This window comes from Arachis hypogaea, chromosome 7 (assembly GCF_003086295.3).
Source record: "Arachis hypogaea cultivar Tifrunner chromosome 7, arahy.Tifrunner.gnm2.J5K5, whole genome shotgun sequence".
NCBI classification, from domain to species: Eukaryota; Viridiplantae; Streptophyta; class Magnoliopsida; order Fabales; family Fabaceae; genus Arachis; species Arachis hypogaea.
The window spans coordinates 61,794,949-61,818,109 of NC_092042.1; the positions used below are offsets into that span (position 1 = coordinate 61,794,949).

The 23,161-nt window shown below is 37.2% G+C and overlaps 1 protein-coding gene and 1 non-coding gene across 3 annotated transcripts; one reads left to right on the top strand and one right to left on the bottom strand.

The window, feature by feature from the left end:
• The first annotated feature begins 1,967 nt into the window (after positions 1–1,967).
• On the top strand, positions 1,968–6,988 carry LOC112703220 (RING-H2 finger protein ATL54). 2 transcript variants are annotated; one of them, XR_011864054.1, is made up of 3 exons: positions 2,087–3,362; positions 4,366–4,495; positions 5,745–6,988. XR_011864054.1 is itself a non-coding variant. In XM_025754572.3 (1 exon), exon 1 carries the CDS (start codon positions 2,229–2,231, stop codon positions 3,231–3,233), a length of 1,005 nt encoding a protein of 334 aa, XP_025610357.1. In that variant the 5' UTR covers positions 1,968–2,228; the 3' UTR covers positions 3,234–3,605. The 2 variants fall into 2 exon arrangements, 1 of the variants encoding a protein (XP_025610357.1); XM_025754572.3 differs by lacking the exons at positions 4,366–4,495; positions 5,745–6,988 and having other exon boundaries at positions 1,968–3,605.
• A 6,660-nt stretch (positions 6,989–13,648) lies between these two features.
• LOC112704227 (small nucleolar RNA R71) lies at positions 13,649–13,756 on the bottom strand. The gene has a single exon (XR_003154863.1). It is a non-coding gene; the product is annotated as a small nucleolar RNA R71 (small nucleolar RNA).
• Between the last annotated feature and the right edge of the window lie 9,405 nt (positions 13,757–23,161).

Here is a 23,161-nt window from a genome sequence, read left to right on the forward strand (position 1 = left end):
CAACTTGTACATACGCACACTTTGCCAAACGTTCCTATGTTGTGCGTACATATGCATGTGTGTGTACGAACATCTTTTGCGTAGTACGTGAAACTATCTACGTACTACGTGAAATGTTTAATGATAATCATTTGTGCGTACGCACACTTCTTTTTCCTCCTTTCACCTAGTACGCCCTCTTGTTTACGTAGAACGCCAATGCTTCCTTTTGCTTTCCAGGAGCTTTCTGTTCCAGAGAGCTTTCTGTTCCAAGAAGCTTTCCTTTTACATGCTTTCCATTCTCTTTCTTTGTGTTTTCCTTCATAAGCTTCTTATAATTAATCAATTAAACTAATCTAAGTAATATTCATTCTAACCTCAAATTCATTATTTATTTCACAGAAACTCTTAATAAATCACTTGAAAACAAGAGGAAAAAATACTAAAGATGTGCACGCATCATTGTCTTTTGAGTTTTGTTATGTATAAATATATATGTGTATAGACTTCTCCTTTTATATGCTTTATTTTTGTACCTCATAGAGGCCTAACGGAGAACTAGGGTTTATTTTGAATACATTTGGGAGACTGGAATTATATATATATGTAAATATTCTCCGGCCGGCCTTGATTTCGTAGGTCGAGTTAGGAGCTTGATATTTACTTTTCTTCGTACGCAAGTTTTTGTTTACGTGAGTTTTGCGTTTTTCGTTTTGCAACTTTTGCTTAAACTTTTCTTCAGAGCTCCTCGTTATAAATTTCTTTCAACTATTATTATGTATAAATTTTATTTTAGAGGTCGAAATACTTCACCGTCTCATCTTTACAACTTAAGCGTAAAGTTTTGTGTGGTATGGTGTTATAGTTATTACTACTGAAATTTTATAAAATTTTTCTATTAATAAATGTATTATGAAATACATTGAAAATTTTTTTATTTATCGAATTAGTTCTTAAAAGATGGGTTATTTTCTAAATTCATTTCTAAAAAATTTTATCAATTAAATTAGTCTTTTAAATATTATAAATTAATTATTTTTGTCTTTTTGCCACTCAATTAATAGTTTCTATCAACAATTTATGATATCAAACGTTAACTCATGGCATACATAAGAGCAAATATGTCTAATTATTAGACGCTGAACAAATATATTTATAAAAATTTATTAATTCAGTCTATTTTTTCAATTACATAAACCATAATAATCCATAATTATACTAAATTGATAAATTTTATAAATATATTTATTCAGTGTCTAATTAAATATTTTAGGTGTCATATATGATCTGAGTTAATATATCATATTATTAATCATTAATAAAAATTATTAATTAAATTACTGAAATAAAAAATAAGTAATTTATAAGTTTTGAACAACAAATTTGTTTAATAAAATTTTTCAAAAGAAAAATTTTAAGAATGAGCAATTTTTTAAAAATTACTTTGACTATTATTTCTTTTTCTATTAAGCACCTCCTCAATTAGTGGCTTAGAGAAGCAAAGAAACTCTTTAATGTCTTCCATTCCTTCTCTTCGTCTCTCCAAACCAAAAGTTACAGAAAGATTAGTTTCTCGGTTGTTAGGACTTTGGAGAGGGATACTTTTTTAACTTTTAGGTATCAACATATTAAGAGGATTATTTCAAAATAAAGCAAACAATTTTTTTTAATGAAACTGCAAGAATTAAAAAAAAAAAGTGGATTTCGACACACAATGATACCTGAACAACCTAAGTTTTTTTTTTTTTTAGAAAAATATTTAAATTTATCAGTATACTAATATTTTAATAATTTTTAATTATTGATGTTAATTATAAAAAATACATATTAAATATATAATTAAAATTAATCATTAAAATTCAATAAAACACCGATATACCGATATATTTAAAAGCTTTTGATTTTTATTATTACGTGTAAAACAATCAATCCAACTTAAAATATAAAGAATATAAATAAAGAGGGAAGAAGGAGCAGCATGTAGCCATGTAGGTTCTTTCAAGTTTCAAACTCGTTATCGATTACCAAACACAACAAACAACACATCATCAGACTTCAGAGTCCACTAATCTTCCGAAAGAGACACTAAAACAACACAAACCAAAAATTAAATAAATGAAATAAAATAAATTAAAAACCAAACCAGTCCTTCTCATTTAATAAAAATCCAAATAAGCTTCTCTTCTCACCAACATCCCAGTTATTCATCATTTCCTTTCTCTAATTGCGCTTTGTTAAAGCACTCTCCGATGGCATGGAAACACAGAAAGCTCTTCCCAGCACAAACAAACCAAACCCAAGATTGTTCTGGGTTATGTGACCCTGCATGTCCGTACAACTGTTACACCAATTACCCTGACTACTATTTTTCACCACCACCACCACCTTCTTCCACCATTTCTGACCACTCCGGCAACCACATCTCCTCCTACTTAATCATCCTCATATCGTTATTCTCTGTCATTTTCCTTCTCATCTGTCTATACGTCGTGAAACTTAAGTGCTACGCCGCCTGGTGCAGGCGGAGGCTCGACAACGGCTCCGTCCGCACGCAGTCGGACGACGAGTTTGTCAATGAAAACCAAATTGATCATCCGGTGTGGCTAATAGCCACGGTTGGTTTGCAACAATCCGTTATAAATTCTATAACCGCTTGCCGGTACAGAAAGGACGACGGTTTGATTGAAGGAATAGAGTGCTCTGTTTGCTTGAACGAGTTTCAAGAAGGGGAAACATTGAGGCTCTTGCCCAAGTGTAGTCACGCTTTTCACATTCCGTGTATTGACACGTGGCTACGCTCTCATACAAATTGTCCTCTTTGCCGAGCTCGTATTGTTTCTAACAACAATGCAAATTCTGAAACGGGAATTTCAAATTCGATCTCAGTGGGTCAAGAAAACGGTGGTAGTGGTAACGGTTTTAGAAGGAATCCGAATCAAGAGGAATCGAGAATCGAGGGTGGATTAAGCAGCGATAATATGTTTACTAATTTCGACATGGAAAACAGTCCTGGAGCAGGAGAGGTCAGCGAGTTAGTTGAAATTGAAGGAAGATTCAGTGAGGAATCGAATTCGAAGGAGCGAGTGGATTTCGATACATGTCATAGTGTTTCTTCCCAGGTACTTATTGATCAAATTCAGGTTCGTGGGATTCCGACTGATGAGATACAAACGGAGATTGTAGCGAATTCAGAACCTGAAATTCACACGGCAGATCATATAGAAGATGGTGACAGAGTTGCAGAACGTGGTTAGGAATGAATCAAAACGATGTGAAACAAAGCGTGGTTCTTCAATTGAAGAATGTTTGTACATAGGTCCGGCTTCTATGCAAAGGTCATCCTCATGCAATGGAAGGATTCTATAGGTTCCATGACCATAAGTGTAAACTCAACTGATCCCTATTGTTATTATTTACTATTATTATTTTGGGTTCAATTTCAATCTGTTTATTAAGATGTACATAGAAAAATGGCTCGAGATCTGTTAGCATGATCGTTGCAGTTTTGCTTCGTAACTATGAAGGCACCATTGAAAACAATACAGAGCTATAGAGTTTTGCTTATGCTGCTATGCTTCATGTGCTATTGCTTCTAGGATTATTAAATTGGATATGCTATTGCAAAAGCTATAAGTGCAGATCTCAGTTAAAAATTATTTTAATTGGTCATATTAAGTTTGGACACTAATAGCTATCATGTTATTTGCCAAAGCCAACTAAATAAGAGATGTTTACAAGGGCATACATTTTCTATTGTAAGCTCGAACTTGGGTGTAAGAGAAAGAAAAACGATTACCCATACTTTTTTTTTTTATCAAGTTCCTTGGTCTTCGTCTTTTCCGGTTAATACATTAGAAATAAATTATAAATGGTTATGGTGTGAATTAATTATAAATAAATTTTCAAAAAAAAATATAAATAAGTAATTAAAGAATTACCCAAATCAATCCCTAACTTTTAAAAACGGACATTTTAGTCCCTAAGAAAAATGAATACACAAAAATATCCTTAAAATTTTGCTCTAGCAGACAAATTAATTCCCAGTCTATTTTCTAGCAGAGTAATTATCCAAATCAATCCCTAAGGATTTTAAAAGCGGACATTTTAGTCCCTAAAAAAATTAATACACAGATCAATTTCCAATGTTTTTCTCTGTCAGACATAACTGTGCCTGTCCATTTTCCAATCTAATTGATAATTTGGTGATCAGGTTGAGATTCAAGTAAAAATAGAAGAATAACTTCAATTATACTTAATTCCTATCTATCACACCAAGCTAAGTTATATTAAATACAAAAATATCAAATGATTTCAATCTTGAGTTTCTTGTAGAATAATCTCTAATACCTTTATTGAACAATATTGTTGTTGTTGTTGTTGTTCCAGAGATTACCTAAAACAGTGATTTGGACTTGAACGTAAGGTCCAAACTCCTTTCGAGGTAGCGTCCGACTTGTTTTGGTGCTGAGGTACCAAGGTGCTGCTATCCGAGTTCCTCGTAAGGAGGTGACGGGTGGTAAGACTCTGATACTTAAGTTAGCAAGGTCTTTAAGCAAATTTTTAGTAGATTGGAACTTGAATATACATGAGGGGTGTCAGTGTATTTATAGTAGAGCAGATAACTACCTTTTGGAGTAATTCTACCTTTACTGGTGGATAACCGTTCCTTTTATCTTGGGGTTTGTTGAGATCTATCTTTTAGATGAGATAGAGATTGTAGGAGGAATTTTGGGAGGCAGCTACTTATTTAGATAAGTAAGGTTGAACCTTCCACGTCGCGTCCGACCTCTTAAGATAACCTGACTTATTTAGATAACCTGACTTCTTGTGGTTATTTCCTGACTTTTCGACTTGTTATGACGGTTTTTCCTTTGTGTTGTATTTGTAGGTATAGCTTTTATGTCTTGATCTATAATTCACAATATGTTGACCAAAGTTCCATCTCACCTGACTTGGATAGATATAACTGTCCTTACTCTCATCCCCGTAATTGACAGAGAGTATGCTGAACAGTTTCGTAGACACCATAGGCTGTGTGTAAATCGAGAGGATGAGAGAAACTATTAAATAATTGTGGCTGATCCCAAGGAGAGGGTGTGTTTTTACCCACTTGATAGGTCGAAACGCCCTTTCTTTTATGCTTATGATTTCTTTTTCACTAAGCTAGATGTCCGCCTCTCCTTTTCTGACTTTGAAACCGATGTCTTTTGGACTTGTAATGTTGCTCCTTCCCAGCTGTAACCTAATTATTGTGGTTTTTTGAAGATATACTAACTTTTGTATTGGGAACTTGATGTCCAACCTTCTCTGAAGTTTTTCTTTTATCATTTTGTTCTTACCAAGCCCTTTAGCTCTTCTAAAAAACTGGGTTGGGTATCTTTCTAGGCTGTCCAGTGGAGAAAGGTGTTTGCTATCTTTAATGAGTCATTTCATGATTTTAAGAATTATATCTTTAAAATCCGAGCTGTCGATAATACTCGACCTTTCTTTTTTTAAACAAATGATGAATCATGATTTCCTTTGTATTGGGAGGAGAAACTGGTAATAGTTAAGTATAATGTAGACAATTTAGACGAGCTTGAGAAGAACGTAGTTAACCTGTTCTAAAAGTACTTGGGTCGTGCTCCTTATTTGGATCAAGAATTTTAGGGAACCCTAGCCAACTCCAGTTCGAGTTAGGTAGCCTTCTTTTTATTTTATTTTAAGGTGCTACTAATTATATATTTCATGCCTGACTTTGCTTTTGATTTTTTGATGTGGTGTAGAAAAAATGGCTCCCAAGTCGGCCGCAATGAAGAATCTACGAACTGAGAGGAAGAGTCTTGTTGACTCGGGTGCTTCTACTTCTGTAAGGATTATACCCGATCCAACTCCTCGGGCAGTTTCTTCTGACTTAGAGAAACAAGTACCTCCCCCTCCCAAACAGTGTTATAAGTATGGACGATGTTGACATAGAGTCTCACCTCCAGGTTATGGTCCAAGGAGGGGTTCGTATGGCTAGGCTTTGTGCGGCCTTGCTGAAAGAATTAAAGAAGACCCCTTTATGCATCACTCAGAGTACCCTGGTCAAGTTGCAAGCTGAGGTAGAGTCTCTGAGGGAGACAAAGAAGGAGATAGAATCTGAGAAGGTGGCCCTAGAGTTTAACCTATCCAAAACTCAGGAGAAGGTGAAGCAATCCAAGGCAACTTTGGTGATGGCTGAGGGTTTGAAAAAGAAGCCAAAAGAGGGCTATACTAGAGTCTTCGGGGAGAGGCTGGATTTGGTGGATGAGCTGACTAAGGTGAGGGATAATTATAAGGACTTGGAGAATAGCATTGCTGAGGGGATGGACGAGCTCATAGAGAACCTGAAGGCTCAATTCCGAGTTCTGGCTCCCGAGGTTGACCTTTCTCCGATTTCTGCTGATAATGTCATGATGGACGAGAAGATAGTTCCTGCTCCCAAGGACAAGGACACTCCTATGCCCGACCTTAAGGCACTGGGCCCTTGGTCTAAGGAGACTTCTCAAGGACCTGTCCAAGCGGATGATGAAGCCACCCCATCCTCGCTTAAGGGACAGCCCCACCTTCCGGCTCGGTCCCGTCTTCTTCTGCTTGGACTAAGGTCATTGTTACTGGTGAGGAGCTCCATCCTTTGTGATTTTCTTACGTGTATGGCACGACCTATGGGTCTTTGAATATCCTTTTTTGCAATAGCTAGTTGTTTGAACAATTGCTTTTGTATGTTTTAAATAACTTTTGCAATCTTGAAAAAAACCCTTGATTTTCAAAATAATTTTAAGTGATCGTATCCTTTTGCATTTCGTTTTAGCCTATACAGTCATTTAGCTAGAGATTATTCTTCGACAACTTTTAATGTTGTCTTTTTGCTAAGTTTGAAAGTGACGTCAACAGAATATATTGGTACGAGATAGTGTGTTTTCCCTTTGTAAGTTCCGACTTCGTGTAATCAGACTTTGCCAAGTTACTTTGACAATTCATTTTTGTTCTGACTTATTTTTGGAGTCAGTCTCACGAAGTGCTTATATAATGATGTTGTGATTTCGTCGGTTAGAATTTCTTCTCGGTAATAGGAATTTCTTCGTTGCAAGTATAGTTTCAAACCGATAAATAACACTCAATCAAAGTTTAGTTTTGGTTGTCACAAGTTCAACCCAATAAAAACACTGAGAGTATTAGTCCTGGGTCGTTCTCCCTAGAAATTACAATCGAGTGCTCAATTATTGGTTATGAGTTTTACGGGTTGGGTTTATAACGAAACAAGAATTTAAATGACAACAAAAGTAAAGAAAACAACTAAGGAAAGAAATTGCTAAAAAGAGGCATTCATGGCAAGGATTGAGAATCTAGGCTTTCTATCCTAGTCATTAATTATCATACAATAGTTAACAAGAGCTAATCCTATTTCATCATCTCCAACATCGGAAGAAGGTATAATGTTATCTTTAACATAGGAAGAAAGTCAAATAGGACTAGTTAATCCCAATCCACAAGTAATACTAACTGATACAAGACTAACTAATCACTCTAGATCACTAATCTAAATTGGGTATTAATAACTCAAGAGCACCTAATTTCTCTTTCTAAGCCAAGAATGCTCAAAAACTACTCTAAAGCCCAACCAAGCATTTTGTCAAACACTTGGAAGGCATAAAAGGAAAGCATAGTAAATTGCAAGGAATAATAAACTCTACAACTACCCAATACAAGAAATTAACAATAACAACTCAAACAAGGAAAAAAAGAACATAAAACTTCGAATTGCATTAAAGGGAAGGGGGAATTAACAAGAGTTCATATAATATAAAAAGTGGTAAAATAAAGGAAATAACAGGAGAAACTAAGAAGATTGAAGCAAATCAATAAGGAAAAGTAAAGAGAATGAAATCAGAACAAGTAATTAAACCTAAATCAACGAGAAAACTAAACTAAGAACCCTAATTTCTAGAGAGAAGAGGGAGCTTCTCTCTCTAGAACAAACCTAAGGCATATTTCCTACACTAACTAATTGCTCCCCCTTTTTCTCATCTTGAATTCTACATCAAATAGCCTCAGAAATGAGTTAGATTTGGGCCTGGAAAGCTCAGAAATCATCCTAAGCGTTTTCACTTTAATGAGGTCACGTGATCAGTGTCACGTGTGCGCGTCGCCTGTCGAATTCCCTCCTCACGCGTACGCGTGGGTGACGCATGCGCGTCACTGGCAGATCTCCTCATCACGCGTACGCGTCGGTGATGCGTGCGCGTGGCCTTCAATTCAGCAAATCCTCATTTCCTCATGAATTCTCCACTTTGCATGCTTTTCTCTTCACTTCTTCCATCCAATACTTACCTTATAAACCTGAAATCACTCAACAAACATATCAAGGCCTCGAATGGAATTAAAGTGAATTAAATTTAGCTATTTTAAGGGCTAAAAAGCATGTTTTTACTCTTAAGGATAAATTAGGGAGAATTACAAAAACCATGCTATTTCATTGAATAAATGTGAGATAAGTTGATAAAATCTCCTAAATTCAACACAACATAAACCAGGAAATTGGGGTTTATCAAACCTCCCTACACTTAAACCAAGCATGTCCTCATGCTAAACTCAAGAAAGAGACAAAGGGTATCAACATTTATTCAATGCAAACTATCTATATGTACTCTATCTAAATGCATTCTATCTAAATGAATGCAACTACTTGGTCAAAATAAATCAATTTCCAAGAATACATATATGAACACAAGGGCTATAACAATAGCAATCAAATCAAACCCACAATTGAATTAAGTTATTGAAAAGAATTTACAAACTTGCAAGAAAATAGATGATCATAGGTGAAAATATATAATTGAGCAATCGAACCCTCACTAGATGTGTATCCGCTCTAGTCGCTCAAGTGTATAGGGTTGATTCACTTAATTCTCCTCTAATCATGCTTTCTAAGATTTGTTTTTCATCTAACAATCAACCATTATTCAATGCATGCATACAAATATCATGAAGACTTATCCATAGGTTGTAATGGGGTTAGGGTCAAGGTAAGATTGTATTTGGTCAAGTGAGCTTGAAATTTGAATATTTGATTAACCTAAACTTCCCACCTAATCTAAAACAATCAATGTAATCAAAATGCAAAAACCTAACTACCCCTTCTTCACTTTTTCACACACTCATGCATTCTCTTTTTTATCACAACCCATATGCATTGTTATTATTACGTTACTTTGGGGCATTTTGTCCCCTTTTATTATTTCCTTTTTCTTTTTCTTTTCTTTTTATATTTATTTTATTTTTCTTTTTCTACATTTTTTTCTTTTATTTTTCTTTTGTTTTTCTTTTTTTTTTCTTTGATGAATTATATACAAAGGTACCAATGCATATGGTTTAAACATTTAATGCATGAGTATGTATCGAATTCTCAAAATTTTCAACAAAACTACAAAAATACACTTTTATCTCACCCAATGTTCCAAACTTTTCCAAACTCGAATGAAAAACACCCTCACTAGCCTAAGCTAATCAAAGATCCAAACAAGAGACTTTTATTATTTTTCACTTTAAGGCTTGTAATGTGCTAAATTAAGAACAAAAGGGGTTTAGCATAGGCTCAAAATTGGCTAACAATGGTAGATAAAAGGTAAGGCTATTTGGGTAAGTGAGATCAATGAAATGAAGGCCTCAATCATATAAGTGCATTCATACACAAAATAATAGACATAAAGAATCAAACAAATCAAAGATTACAATCATAGAAAGATAACAATACACACAAGAATGAAAATAGGGGTTATATGATGTAACCATGATGAGCGGATAATTTATACGCTTTTTGGCATTGTTTTTAGTATGTTTTTAGTATGATCTAGTTAGTTTTTAGTATATTTTTATTAGTTTTTAGTTAAAATTCACTTTTCTGGACTTTACTATGAGTTTGTGTGTTTTTCTGAGATTTCAGGTATTTTCTGGCTGAAATTGAGGGACCTGAGCAAAAATCTGATTCAGAGACTGAAAAGGACTGCAGATGCTGTTGGATTCTGACCTCCCTGCACTCGAAGTGGATTTTCTGGAGCTATAGAAGCCCATTTGGCGCGCTCTCAACGGCGTTGGAAAGTAGACATCCTGGGCTTTCCAGCAATATATGATAGTCCATACTTTGCCCAAGATTTGATGGCCCAAACCGGCGTTCAAAGTCACCCTCAGAAATTCCAGCGTTAAACGCCGGAACTGGCACCAAAATGGGAGTTAAACGCCCAAACTGGCATAAAAGCTGGCGTTTAACTCCAAGAAGCGTCTCTACACGAAAATGCTTCAATGCTCAGCCCAAGCACACACCAAGTGGGCCCGGAAGTGAATTTTTATGTCATTTACTCATCTCTGTAAACTCTAGGCTACTAGTTCTCTATAAGTAGGACCTTTTACTATTGTATTTAGGGAGCTTTTGATCATGTTTTTATGATTGAACCCTCTTTGGGAGGCTGGCCATTCGGCCATGCCTAGACCTTGTTCTTATGTATTTTCAACGGTGGAGTTTCTACACACCATAGATTAAGGTGTGGAGCTCTGCTGTACCTCGAGTATTAATGCAATTACTATTGTTCTTCTATTCAATTCGCTTGTTCTTGTTCTAAGATATCACTTGTTCTTCAACTTGATGAATGTGATGATCCGTGACACTCATCATCATTCTCACCTATGAACGTGTGACTGACAACCACCTCCGTTCTACCTTCGATTGGGTGAATATCTCTTAGATTCCTGATACACGATGCATGGTTGATCACCTGACAACCGAGCGCTCGCCTGACAACCGAGCCAGCCATTCCGTGAGATCAGAGTCTTCGTGGTATAGGCTAGAACTGATGGCGGCATTCAAGAGAATCTGGAAGGTCTAACCTTGTCTGTGGTATTCTGAGTAGGATTCAATGACTGAATGACTGTGACGTGCTTCAAACTCCTGAGGGCGGGGCGTTAGTGACAGACGCAAAAGAATCACTGGATTCTATTCCGGCCTGATCGAGAACCGACAGATGGATAGCCGTGCCGTGACAGGGTGCATTGAACATTTCCACTGAGAGGATGGGAGGTAGCCACTGACAACGGTGAAACCCTTGCTTAAGCTTGCCATGGAAAGGAGTAAGAAGGATTGGATGAAGACAGTAGGAAAGCAGAGAAACGGAAGGGACCAGCATCTTCATACGCTTATCTGAAATTCCTACCAATGAATTACATAAGTATCTCTATCTTTATCTTTATGTTTTATTCGTATATCACCCATATCCATTTGAGTTTGCCTGACTAAGATTTACAAGGTGACCATAGCTTGCTTCATACCAACAATCTCTGTGGGATCGACCCTTACTCGCGTAAGGTTTATTACTTGGACGACCCAGTACACTTGCTGGTTAGTTGTGCGAAGTTGTGTTTATGCCATGGTATTGAACACCAAGTTTTTGGTTCCATCACCGGGGATTATTTGAGTTGTGAAAAGTATTGATCACAATTTCGTGCACCAAGTTTTTGGCGCCGTTGCCGGGGATTGTTCGAGTATGGACAACTGACGGTTCATCTTGTTGCTTAGATTAGGTATTTTTTCTTCAGAATTCTTGAAGATGAATTCTAGAGTTTCATGATGATTTGTTGATGTCTGGCTGGCTGTGAAGCCATGTCTAATTTCATTGGACCGAGGTTTCAACTTATCATCACAAGAGCTTGTTGATTTCTATCAATCTTGCTGTTGGAGCAGTGATCTGCTAAGGCTTGGCTGGCCTTTGGCCATGTCTAGTGTTTTGGACCGAAGCTTTCTTTGAAAGCTTGGCTGGCTGTGAAGCCATGTCTAATTCCTGGACCGGAGTCTTAGACTAAACATTGCATGATTCCTGGAATTCTCATTAAGAATTTTGATACCTTTTTCCACTTTATTTTTGAAAAAGCACAAAAAAATTTTACAAAATCATAAAATCCAAAAATTTCTTGTTTGAGTCTAGTGTCTCATTTTAAGTTTGGTGTCAAATGCATGCATTCATTCATGTGTCGTAAGGATCTTCAAGTAATTCTTGATGATTTCTTACTCTGATCTTTGAATTCTCTTGACTTGAGTGTTTATGTGTCTCATATGCATTCTCATTAGTGTCAGTAGTATACAAACTGCTAAGTTTGGTGTCTTGCATGCATTGTTATTTGATTTTAGTTGCATTTTGATTATTCTTTATTATTAAAAATCCAAAAATATTTTTAATTTGTGTCTTTTCAAGTCAATAATACAGAGAATTGAAGATTCAGAAAATACTGTAGAGGAATTGCATAGAAAAAGCTGGGCGTTCAAAACGCCCAGTAAAGAAGACAGACTGGCGTTTAAACGCCAGCCAGGGTACCTGGTTGGGCGTTTAACGCCCAAAAAGGTAGTGTTTTGGGCGTTAAACGCCAGAATGTGCACCATTCTGGGCGTTTAACGCCAGGATGGCACAAGAGGGAAGATTCTGTTTTCAAATCAAAATTTTTCCAAGTTTTCAAAGTTTTTCAAAATCAAATCTTTTTCAATCAAATCTTTTCAATCAAATCTTTTTCAAAATCAATTTCTTTCTATTTTCAAAAATACTTGCTACCAATTAATGATTTGATTCAATATTTCAAGTATGCTGTCTTTTCTGTTGAGAAAGGTTTAATGTTTGAATCATATCTTTTCTTGTTAGGCAAGTTATTAATTTTCAAAATCACATCTTTTTAAAATGTTTTTCAATTCATATCTCCTCAAATCACATCTTTTTAAATCAATCATATCTTCTTAACCACATCTTTTTCAAAATAATTTTCAATCATATCTTTTTAATTTCTAATTTCAAAATCTTTTTCAAAAATCACTTGATTTCTTTTCCACCCTTGGTTTTCGAAAATCAATTAAGTTTTTTTCAAAATGTTTTCAAAATCTTTCACTTAATTTTCGAAAATTACCTCTCTTCTTCTCACATCCTTCTATTTATGGACTAACACTATTCTTTAATGCAAAATTCGAACTCCATCTTCTTTGATAAGTTCGAATTTTCTACTTCTGTCTTCCATTTTTCTTTTCCTCTGACACCTCAAGGAATCTCTATACTGTGACATAGAGGATTCCACATTTTCTTGTTCTCTTCTCTTTCTTATGAGCAGGAGCAAGGACAAAAGCATTCTTGTTGAGGCTGATCCTGAACCTGAAAGGACCTTGAAGCGAAAGCTAAGAGAAGCTAAGGCACAACTCTCTGTAGAGGACCTAACTGAATTCTTCAAAGAAGAAGAACACATGGCAGCCGAAAACAACAACAATGCCAACAATGCAAGGAAGGTGCTGGGTGACTTAACTGCACCTACTCCCGACTTCTATGGGAGAAGCATCTCTATCCCTACCATTGGAGCAAACAACTTTGAGCTTAAACCTCAATTAGTTTCTCTAATGCAACAGAATTGCAAGTTCCATGGACTTCCATTGGAAGATCCTCATCAGTTCTTAGCTGAGTTCTTGCTAATCTGTGACACTGTCAAGACTAATGGGGTTGACCCTGAGGTCTACAGACTTATGCTATTCCCTTTTGCTGTAAGAGACAGAGCTAGAACATGGTTGGACTCACAACCTAAAGAAAGCCTGAACTCTTGGGAAAAGCTAGTCAATGCCTTCTTGGCAAAGTTCTTTCCACCTCAAAAATTGAGTAAGCTTAGAGTGGAAGTCCAAACCTTCAGACAGAAGGAAGGAGAATCCCTCTATGAAGCTTGGGAAAGATACAAACAATTAATCAGAAAGTGTCCCACTGATATGCTTTCTGAATGGAGCATCATAGGTATTTTCTATGATGGTCTCTCTGAACTGTCCAAGATGTCTTTGGATAGCTCTGCTGGAGGATCTCTTCATCTGAAGAAGACGCCTACAGAAGCTCAAGAGCTGATTGAAATGGTTGCAAATAACCAATTCATGTACACTTCTGAAAGAAATCCTGTGAACAATGGGACTAGTCAGAAGAAAGGAGTTCTTGAGATTGACACTCTGAATGCCATACTGGCTCAGAATAAAATATTGACTCAGCAAGTCAATATGATTTCTCAAAGTCTGTCTGGAATGCAAAATGCACCAAGCAGTACTAAGGAGGCTTCATCTGAGGAAGAAGCTTATGATCCTGAAAACCCTTCAACGGAAGAGGTGAATTACATGGGAGAACCCTATGGAAACACCTATAATCCTTCATGGAGAAATCATCCAAATCTCTCATGGAAGGATCAACAGAGACCTCAACAAGGTTTCAACAATAATAATGGTGGAAGAAACAGGTTTAGCAATAGCAAGCCTTTTCCATCATCTTCTCAGCAACAGACAGAGAGTTCTAAGCAGAATAACTCTGACTTAGCAACCATGGTCTCTGATCTAATCAAAACCACTCAAAGTTTCATGACTGAAACTAGGTCCTCCATTAGAAATTTGGAGGGACAAGTGGGTCAGCTGAGCAAGAAAATTACTGAACTCCCTTCTAGTACTCTTCCAAGCAATACAGAAGAAAATCCAAAAGGAGAGTGCAAGGCCATCAACATGGCCGAATCTGGAGAGGAGGAAGAGGCAGTGAACGCCACTGAGGAAGACCTCAATGGACGTCCACTGGCCTCAAATGAGTTCCCCAATGAGGAACCATGGGAATCTGAGGCTCCCACTGAAACCATAGAGATTCCATTGAACCTACTTCTGCCATTCATGAGCTCTGATGAGTATTCTTCCTCTGAAGAGGATGAGTATGTCACTGAAGAGCAAGTTGCTAAATACCTTGGAGCAATCATGAAGTTAAATGACAAGTTATTTGGAAATGAGACTTGGGAGGATGAACCCCCTTTGCTCATCAAAGAATTAGATGACTTGTCTAGGCAGAAACTACCTCAAAAGAGACAGGATCCTGGAAAGTTTTCAATACCTTGTACCATTGGCACTATGACCTTCAAGAAGGCCTTGTGTGACCTAGGATCAAGTGTAAACCTCATGCCTCTCTCTGTAATGGAGAAGCTAGGGATCTTTGAGGTGCAAGCTGCAAAAATCTCACTAGAGATGGCAGACAACTCAAGAAAACAAGCCTATGGACTTGTAGAGGATGTTCTGGTAAAAGTTGAAGACCATTACATCCCTGCTGATTTCATAGTCCTAGAGACTGGGAAGTGCATGGATGAATCCATCATCCTTGGCAGACCCTTCCTAGCCACAGCAAAGGCTGTGATTGATGTTGATAGAGGAGAATTGATCATTCAAGTGAATGAAGAATCCTTTGTGTTTAAGGCTCAAGGATATCCCTCTGTCACCATGGAGAGGAAGCATGAAGAGCTTCTCTCAAAACAGAGCCAAACAGAGCCCCCACAGTCAAACTCTAAGTTTGGTGTTGGGAGGCCACAACCAACTTCTAAGTTTGGTGTTGACAACTCTAAGTTTGGTGTTGGGAGGTTCCAACATTGCTCTGAGCATTTCTGAGGCTCCATGAGAGCCCACTGTCAAGCTATTGACATTAAAGAAGCCCTTGTTGGGAGGCAACCCAATGTTATATTTTATCTATTCTCTTTTGTTATTTTATGTCTTTTGTAGGTTAATAATCATGAAAAGTCACAAAATCAATGAAAAAAAGCAAAAACAGAATGAAAAACAGAAAAAAAAATAGCACACCTTGGAAGAGAGCTTGCTGGCGGTTAAACGCCAGTGAGGCTAGCTGTTGGGCGTTTAACGCCCAGTCTGGCACCATTCTGGGCGTTTAACGCCAGAAAGGGGCACCAGACTGGCGTTAAACGCCAGAAAAGGGCAAGAAGCTGGCGTTAAACGCCAGAAATGGGCATCAGCCCGGCGTTTAACGCCAGAATTGGCTAAAAACGCAATTTTGCTTGCCATTTGGTGCAGGGATGACTTTTCCTTGACACCTCAGGATCTGTGGACCCCACAGGATCCCCACCTACCCTACCACTCTCTCTCTTCTTCACCCATTCACCAATCACCTCAACACCTCTTCCCCAAAAACCCTTCACCTATCAAATCCCATCTTTCTCTTCACCACTCACATCCATCCTTCATAAAACCCCACCTACCTCACCATTCAAATTCAAACCACTTTCCCACCCAAACCCATCCTCACTTGACCGAACCCTACCCTTCCCCCACTCCTATATAAACCCTCCTTCACTCCTTCATTTTCACACAACCTAAACACCACTTTCTCCTCCTTTGGCCGAACACAAAGCCATTCCCTTCTTCCTCATTTCTTCTTCTTCTACTCTCTTCTTTCTTCTTTTGCTCGAGGACGAGCAAACCTTTTAAGTTTGGTGTGGTAAAAGCATTGCTTTTTGTTTTTCCATAACCATTTATGGCATCCAAGGCCGGAGAAACCTCTAGAAAGAGGAAAGGGAAGGCAAAAGCTTTCACCTCCGAGTCACGGAAGATGGAGAGATTCATCTCAAGGGTGCATCAAGACCACTTCTATGAAGTTGTGGCCTTGAAGAAGGTGATCCCCGAGGTCCCTTTTTCACTCAAAAAGAGTGAATATCTGAGATCCGACATGAGATCCGAAGAAGAGGTTGGGAAGTTCTTACCAACCCCATTCAACAAGTCGGAATCTTGATGGTTCAAGAGTTCTATGCCAATGCATGGATCACCAAGAACCATGACCAAAGTATGAACCCGGATCCAAAGAATTGGCTTACTATGGTACGGGGGAAATACTTGGTTTTTAGTCCGGAAAATGTAAGGTTGGCATTTAACTTGCCCATGATGCAAGGAGATGAACACCCTTACACTAGAAGGGTCAACTTTGATCAAAGGTTGGACCAAGTCCTCACAGTCATATGTGAAGAGGGCGCCCAATGGAAGAGAGATTCAAGAGAAAAGCCGGTTCAATTGAGAAGGCATGACCTCAAACCCGTGGCTAGAGGATGGTTAGAGTTTATCCAACGCTCAATCATTCCTACTAGCAACCGGTCCGAAGTTACTATAGACCGGGCTATCATGATTCATAGCATCATGATTGGAGAAGAAATAGAAGTTCATGAGGTTATAGCTCAAGAACTCTATAAGGTGGCGGACAAGTCCTCTACCTTGGCAAGGCTAGCCTTTCCTCATCTCATTTGTCACCTCTGTTATTGACAAACCCCAGTTGTAGGGTTTATCTTGTATTGATTTTAGGGGATTTTATCACCTTTCACCCACATTTATTCAATGAAATAGCATGGTTTTGTATATTCTCCTTTAATTGTGCTTAAGAGTGAAAACATGCTTTTTAGGTCTTTAAATAGCCAAATGTAATTTACCTTGATTCCATTAGATGCCTTGATATGTTTGTTAAGTGATTTCAGATTTAGGAGGCAAAGATTGGATCAAGGGAATGAAGAAAAAGCATGTAAAGTTGGAGAACTCATGAAGAAATGAAAGAACCGGAAAGCTGTCAAGCCGACCTCTTCGCACTTAATTGACCATAACTTGAGCTACAGAGGTCCAAATGATGCGGTTCCAGTTGAGTTGGAAAGCTAACATCCGGGGCTTCGAAATGATATAAAATTTGCCATATGTTGCTTTGCGTTCAGGGGCGCGCACGCGCACTTTGCGCGCGCGCGCCGTTGCTGCCATCTGGTTCACTTAATGCAACATGTGGCCAGCGATTTTAGGAGCCATGTGGGCCCAATCCAACTCATTTCTGATGCTATTTAAGTCAAGTATTGAAAGGGGAATCAATATACTTTAGGTACTTTTAATCATTAGCTTAGTTTTAGGAGTTAGAGTTAGTTTTAGAGAGAGAAGCTCTCACTTCTCTCTAGGATTAGGAATTAGGGTTAGATTAGGATCTCATAGTTCTAGGTTTAATTCAAGTCTCCTTCTACTTCTACTTTCAAGTGGTGATTGCTACACTTTGGTTCTTCTCTCTATCCCTCTTCTCTTGTTGTAATTTCTCTTATTTTGTTTCTAGGTTTTGTAATTGAGATATTCTTGTTCTTTTGTTTTCTTTCAATAATGCAATTTGAGGTAATTCATGATAATTGTGAGTTCCTTGATTGTTGTCGTTAATTCTTTGTATTCAATTGTTGTTAGAATTCTTTCTTGTTGTGATTTACTATACTTTCCTTTTGTGCCTTCCAAGTGTTTGATGAAATGCTTGGAAGAATGTTAGACCAGAATTTTATGTTCTTGGCTTGAGAAGGTAACTTAGGATTTCTTGAGTCACTAGTGTCCAATTGATTGCTAGTTGATAGCCATTAACTCTAGCCTTCATTAATCCAATTAGTGGAAAACTAGGACTTATGGACTAGGATTGATATAACTCACTTGACTTTCCTTTGTTAATTGATTTAAGGATGACTAAGTGGGATTAATCCTTGCAACTACCATACTTGTGGCTAGTGATAATGATGAAGACCCTTGACAACTAAATCTTGCCAAGACCATTTTGTTAATAAAGTTTTCTTACCATTTACTATTCACGTTTCTCATCTAAAACCCCAAATACAACTCACAACCAATAACAAAACACTTTATTGTAAATTCTAGGGAGAACGACCCGAGGTTTAAATACTTCGGTTTATAGATTTTAGGGGTTTGTACTTGTGACAAACAAATTTTTGTATGAGAGGATTATTGTTGGTTTAGAGACTATACTTCGACGAGATTTCATTTGTAAAATTCTAAACCGTCAAAAATCCAATCATCAAAATGGCGCCGTTGCCGGGGAGTTGCAATGGTGTTGTGTTATTGGTTATTGTACATATGTGAATAGTGTAAATAGCTTGTCTTTTGCTTGTTTACTAGATTTTGTTAGTTTTATTTTGTCTTTCCATAATGAATTCTCACTATGGCTATGAGTTTGGTCCTAATTGTGTTGTAGGAAATGTGAACTTTAATGGCAACATGTACCATGGATGGAACCATCAAAGATGGAAGGAGCCTCAAGGAATTGATCACTCCTATTGGCAACAACCTCTGGATACTTATAGGTATAATTTCCATCCTAATGCATGTCAATTTAATGGCTATGATGACTCTTCTTGTGACACTCAACAACCACCATCATATGCCTATGAATCTCATCCTCAACATGAACCTCAACCATACTCACAAGCCTTTCCACACCAAGCACCTTTCTATGATCCATATCCACCATATGACCAATCATTCATGCCATATTCTTATGACCATTATGAGCGAGAGCCCTTAGAACCACCACAACCCTATCAAGATTACTCCCAAGAACCACCTCAATACACACCATCTCCACAATTTTATCAAGAGGAACCACCTTCCTACCATGAATCCTCTCTCCAAAATAATGAACCTTCCTACTCACCCCAAACCCCAATAGATGATTCTCTTACCTTGCTACTTCAAGGACAAGCAGATATGCAAAGGAACACCTTAGAGTTTGTGACTAACTTGACCAAGGTAGTGCATACTTTAGCCTACAAGTGTTTGAACACTCAAGGTGCTTCCATAGCCATATATGGAGAGTCAATTGAAGAGCAAAGCATGAAGGAGAGATTGAAAACTCCGGTGGGGGATGAGGGATGCAATTTTGTGTTGGAACAATTGGAGGAGCCTATGGTCATTGAAGAAAAGGAAGAGGTGGTTGAAGATTTAGGAGATGTTGAAAGTCCAAGGGAATGTAACACCATGGAGCACTCTTCCAAGAAGCTTGATATTGATGTTGAGGAGGGTGCGCAACCTCCAAAGCATATCATCGTTGGAGACTTGGAAGAGGCTTATCAAGAAATGGATTCAATCATGGATGAATTCCTCTCTACAATGGAATCCTCTCCCATTGGACATGAAGTTGAAACTATAAAAGAGTGTGCACAACCTCCCAAGGATAACGAAAATGGCATGGTATATATTGAAATTGAAGAATATGAAGAGGTTGATCAAGAGATAAACTCATTCATCAATGAATTCCTATCCAAAGTTGAATCACCTCCCATTAAACAAGATGAAGCTCTTGAAGACAACACCAAGCCACGTAACAAAGGGGATGAGGTTGAAATTGAAGAAGCTTGTGAAGAGGTGGAAATAACTAAAGAAGAGCCTAAAGAAGTAGACCTTGCATTGTCTAAGTGTGGGGAGGTCTCCCTTCCCAAGTCACCATCCAAAACAACATTCAAGTGGGTAAAATTCTTATCCCTAAGCTTTACTTTCTCACTTGAATATGGTTTAATTGAAAATGATGGTCAACTTAGAGCTCTTTGTGGAGTCAAAAGTATAAGAGAGTTGTGTAGTGGTTGGAAACATCATTCTAAACTCATGACGGTTGTAAGCTCAAAATTCAAGAGCAATGGTTGGTGTGGAACCAAATGGCATGGGTCTAGGAAGTTGTTTGGAGGTTTCTTTGAGAATTCCAAGGCCATACCACCCGGATGGAATAATGACGATCAATCTAAGGACGGGTGTCAAAACAAAGTGTGGGATCCCGGAGCGCACAATGAAAATCAAATTTGGGAGCTCATGGTTTGTGAAGAACTCCATCAAAGCTTGAAGATATTGAAATTGAAGAATGGAGCTTATTGGAGATTCAAGCATTGGTGGAAGTTCCAAGATGAGTACAAGCACAAGCCACCTTGAGAAGAGCTCCCCATAAGTCCAACTTAAGGACTTAAACTAAAAGTGCTAGGTGGGAGACACCCCACCATGGTAAACTCTTTCCATCCTCTTTTAGTTTTGTTTAATAAGTGATTTGAGTTGCCATTGTAGGTAGATTTTCATTTCATATTGATTTGTTGGTAAAGATTGGTTGTTAGTATGTTGTATTCATTAGTAGTAGATGAATAAATCCTAAAATCAAATTGCATTTTTGTGAATTGTTTGATATTTGATTGAATAAAGAAGAGTTTTGGACATTATAGGGAGCTCTTGGGCATTTTTCTGCTTTTTGGAAAAAAAAAAAAAGGCCATGTGCGCGTAAGCACGCTGTGCGCGCACGCGCACATTGCACTTCTGCAACTTCTGGTACAAAAACCAGAGAGTTGTGCCCGCGTTGTGCCCGCATTGTGCTGGGAGCCCAACCTCATCCACGCGTAAGCGCGCTGTGCGCGCGCGCGGATTCTCCCTGCTGCATCCACGCGTAAGCGCGCTGTGCGCGCGCACGCGGATTTGCACTCTGCTTTTCTCTCTCCTCCTTTCTCCTTCTTTCCTCTTCTCTTCTTCTTTCTTTCTCATTTTTTTTTCTTCTTCCTCTCTTGAAAGATTTTTTTTTCTCTTTTCTCTTTTAATATAAAAAAAAAGAAAAATTTTTTTTAATAATAAAAAAAAATATAATAAATAAATAAATAAATAAAATACTAAAAAACAAATAAAAAAATTCAAAATATAAAAAAAAAAAACTTTTTTTTCTCTTCTTCTATTTTCTTTGGTCTATTACATTTGCATACTTTTCTTCTTTGCATTTTAATTTTGTTTCTATAATTTGTTTTCATTTTATTTTCTAAATTTCTCATTTTAATAATGGTGTTGAAATCTCTCACTCAATTGTTGAGAATTTCTTGCATTTGTTTTGGTGCTTCATGACTTGTTACATTAATTGTAATATTTGTCAACACACAAGATTAGTGCTTTAGTCCTTCCTAATTCATTACCCTTTGTTTTTTTTTCTTGTACCGCTTCATCATTGAATTAGGATAGAATCAAATGCTTTCATGCGTATCACTAATCTTGTTTGTGTCAATCCTTATTTGATCTTGATGCTCCATATACTCTCCATGCTTTAACTTCACTCTTGCATCAAGTATTAGTTGATATGCCCTTTGCTTAAATTGTTTTCTTACTCACATGTTGTAGCTACCATGTAGTAGGGAATCATACTCTTATTTGGCATTAGCCCCCGCCTATGTTCTAATTGCTTTGATGTCTTTGTTATAGGCTTAATTTTCTTTCTTTTTCTCTCCTTCTAGGTTGGCCACCAAGCAGGAAAGGAATGAGAAAGCTTTTAAATGGGGCAACAAACAAGTCATCCGCACAACCTTTTGAAGGAGCTCATCAATTGTAGCAACCCGTCCACCTTGCTCTTCTTTGCATGCACTGAGGACGGTGCAATCTTCAAGTGTGGGGAGGTCGTTCGACCGATCTCCATGGGTAAAAATTTCCTTTTTCAACACCAATGTTAGCTAGCTATTGCATTGCATGATAGGTTGCATGTTAAGTTAGAATTTATATATATTTTACTACCTTTTTCTTATTAAGACTACTTGGTTAGAGTGATGATTTTCTTTCCAAGAAACTGTTTTAGGGCACCCTACCAATTTGAAAAAAGAAAATTTGTGGAACTTGCTTGAAAGAATTTATTTTGGAACATGGTTTTTGAGCTAAGAACACAAGCAAGTGAGATTTGAGCCTAATAGTGTGGTTACATCTTATAACCACTTATTTTTCCTTCTTGTGTGCATTATTCTCTTTCGATGATTGTAATCTTTGATTTGTTTGAATCTATATGTCCTATTATTCCTTGTATTCATGCATTTATATGATTGAGGCCATTATTTCATTAGCTCACTTACCCAAATAGCCAACCTTTTATCTTCCTTTGTTAGCCAATTTTGAGCCTACGATTAACCCACTTGTTCTTAATTTTAGCACATTACAAGCCTTAAAGCGAAAAACAATAAATGTCCTTAATTTGGATCTTTGATTGGCTTAGGCTAGTGTGTGTGAATATCATTCAAGTGTGGGAATCTTGGGACATTGGGTGAATAAAAGGGTAGTTTTGTATTTTTATTGAAAATATTGGAAATTGGGTACATACTCATATATTGATCAAATGTAAAACCTTATGCATTGATGTTTTTGAACATAGAAAGAAAAAAATGAGAAAAACAAAAGAAAAAGAAAAGAAAAATAATATGGAAAAGAAAAAAAAAATGTAAATAGAAAAAGAGAGAAAAAAAAAAGAAAAGCAATAAAGGGGACAAAATGCCCCAAAGTGAAGTTCAAATAAAATCAATGCATAAGTGTTGTGAAATGAAAAGAAAATGCATGAGTATGTGAAAAATTGAGGAATGGGTAGTTAGATTAGTACTTAATTGTATAGGTCATTATATAGGTTAGGTGGGAAAGTTTAAGTTAATCAAAGATTCAAATCCTAAGTCCACTAGCCATATATGATCCTACCTTGACCCTAGCCCCATTACAACCTAAAGAAAAGACCTCATGATACATGTATGCATGCATTGAATAATTGTTGATTGTTAGAAG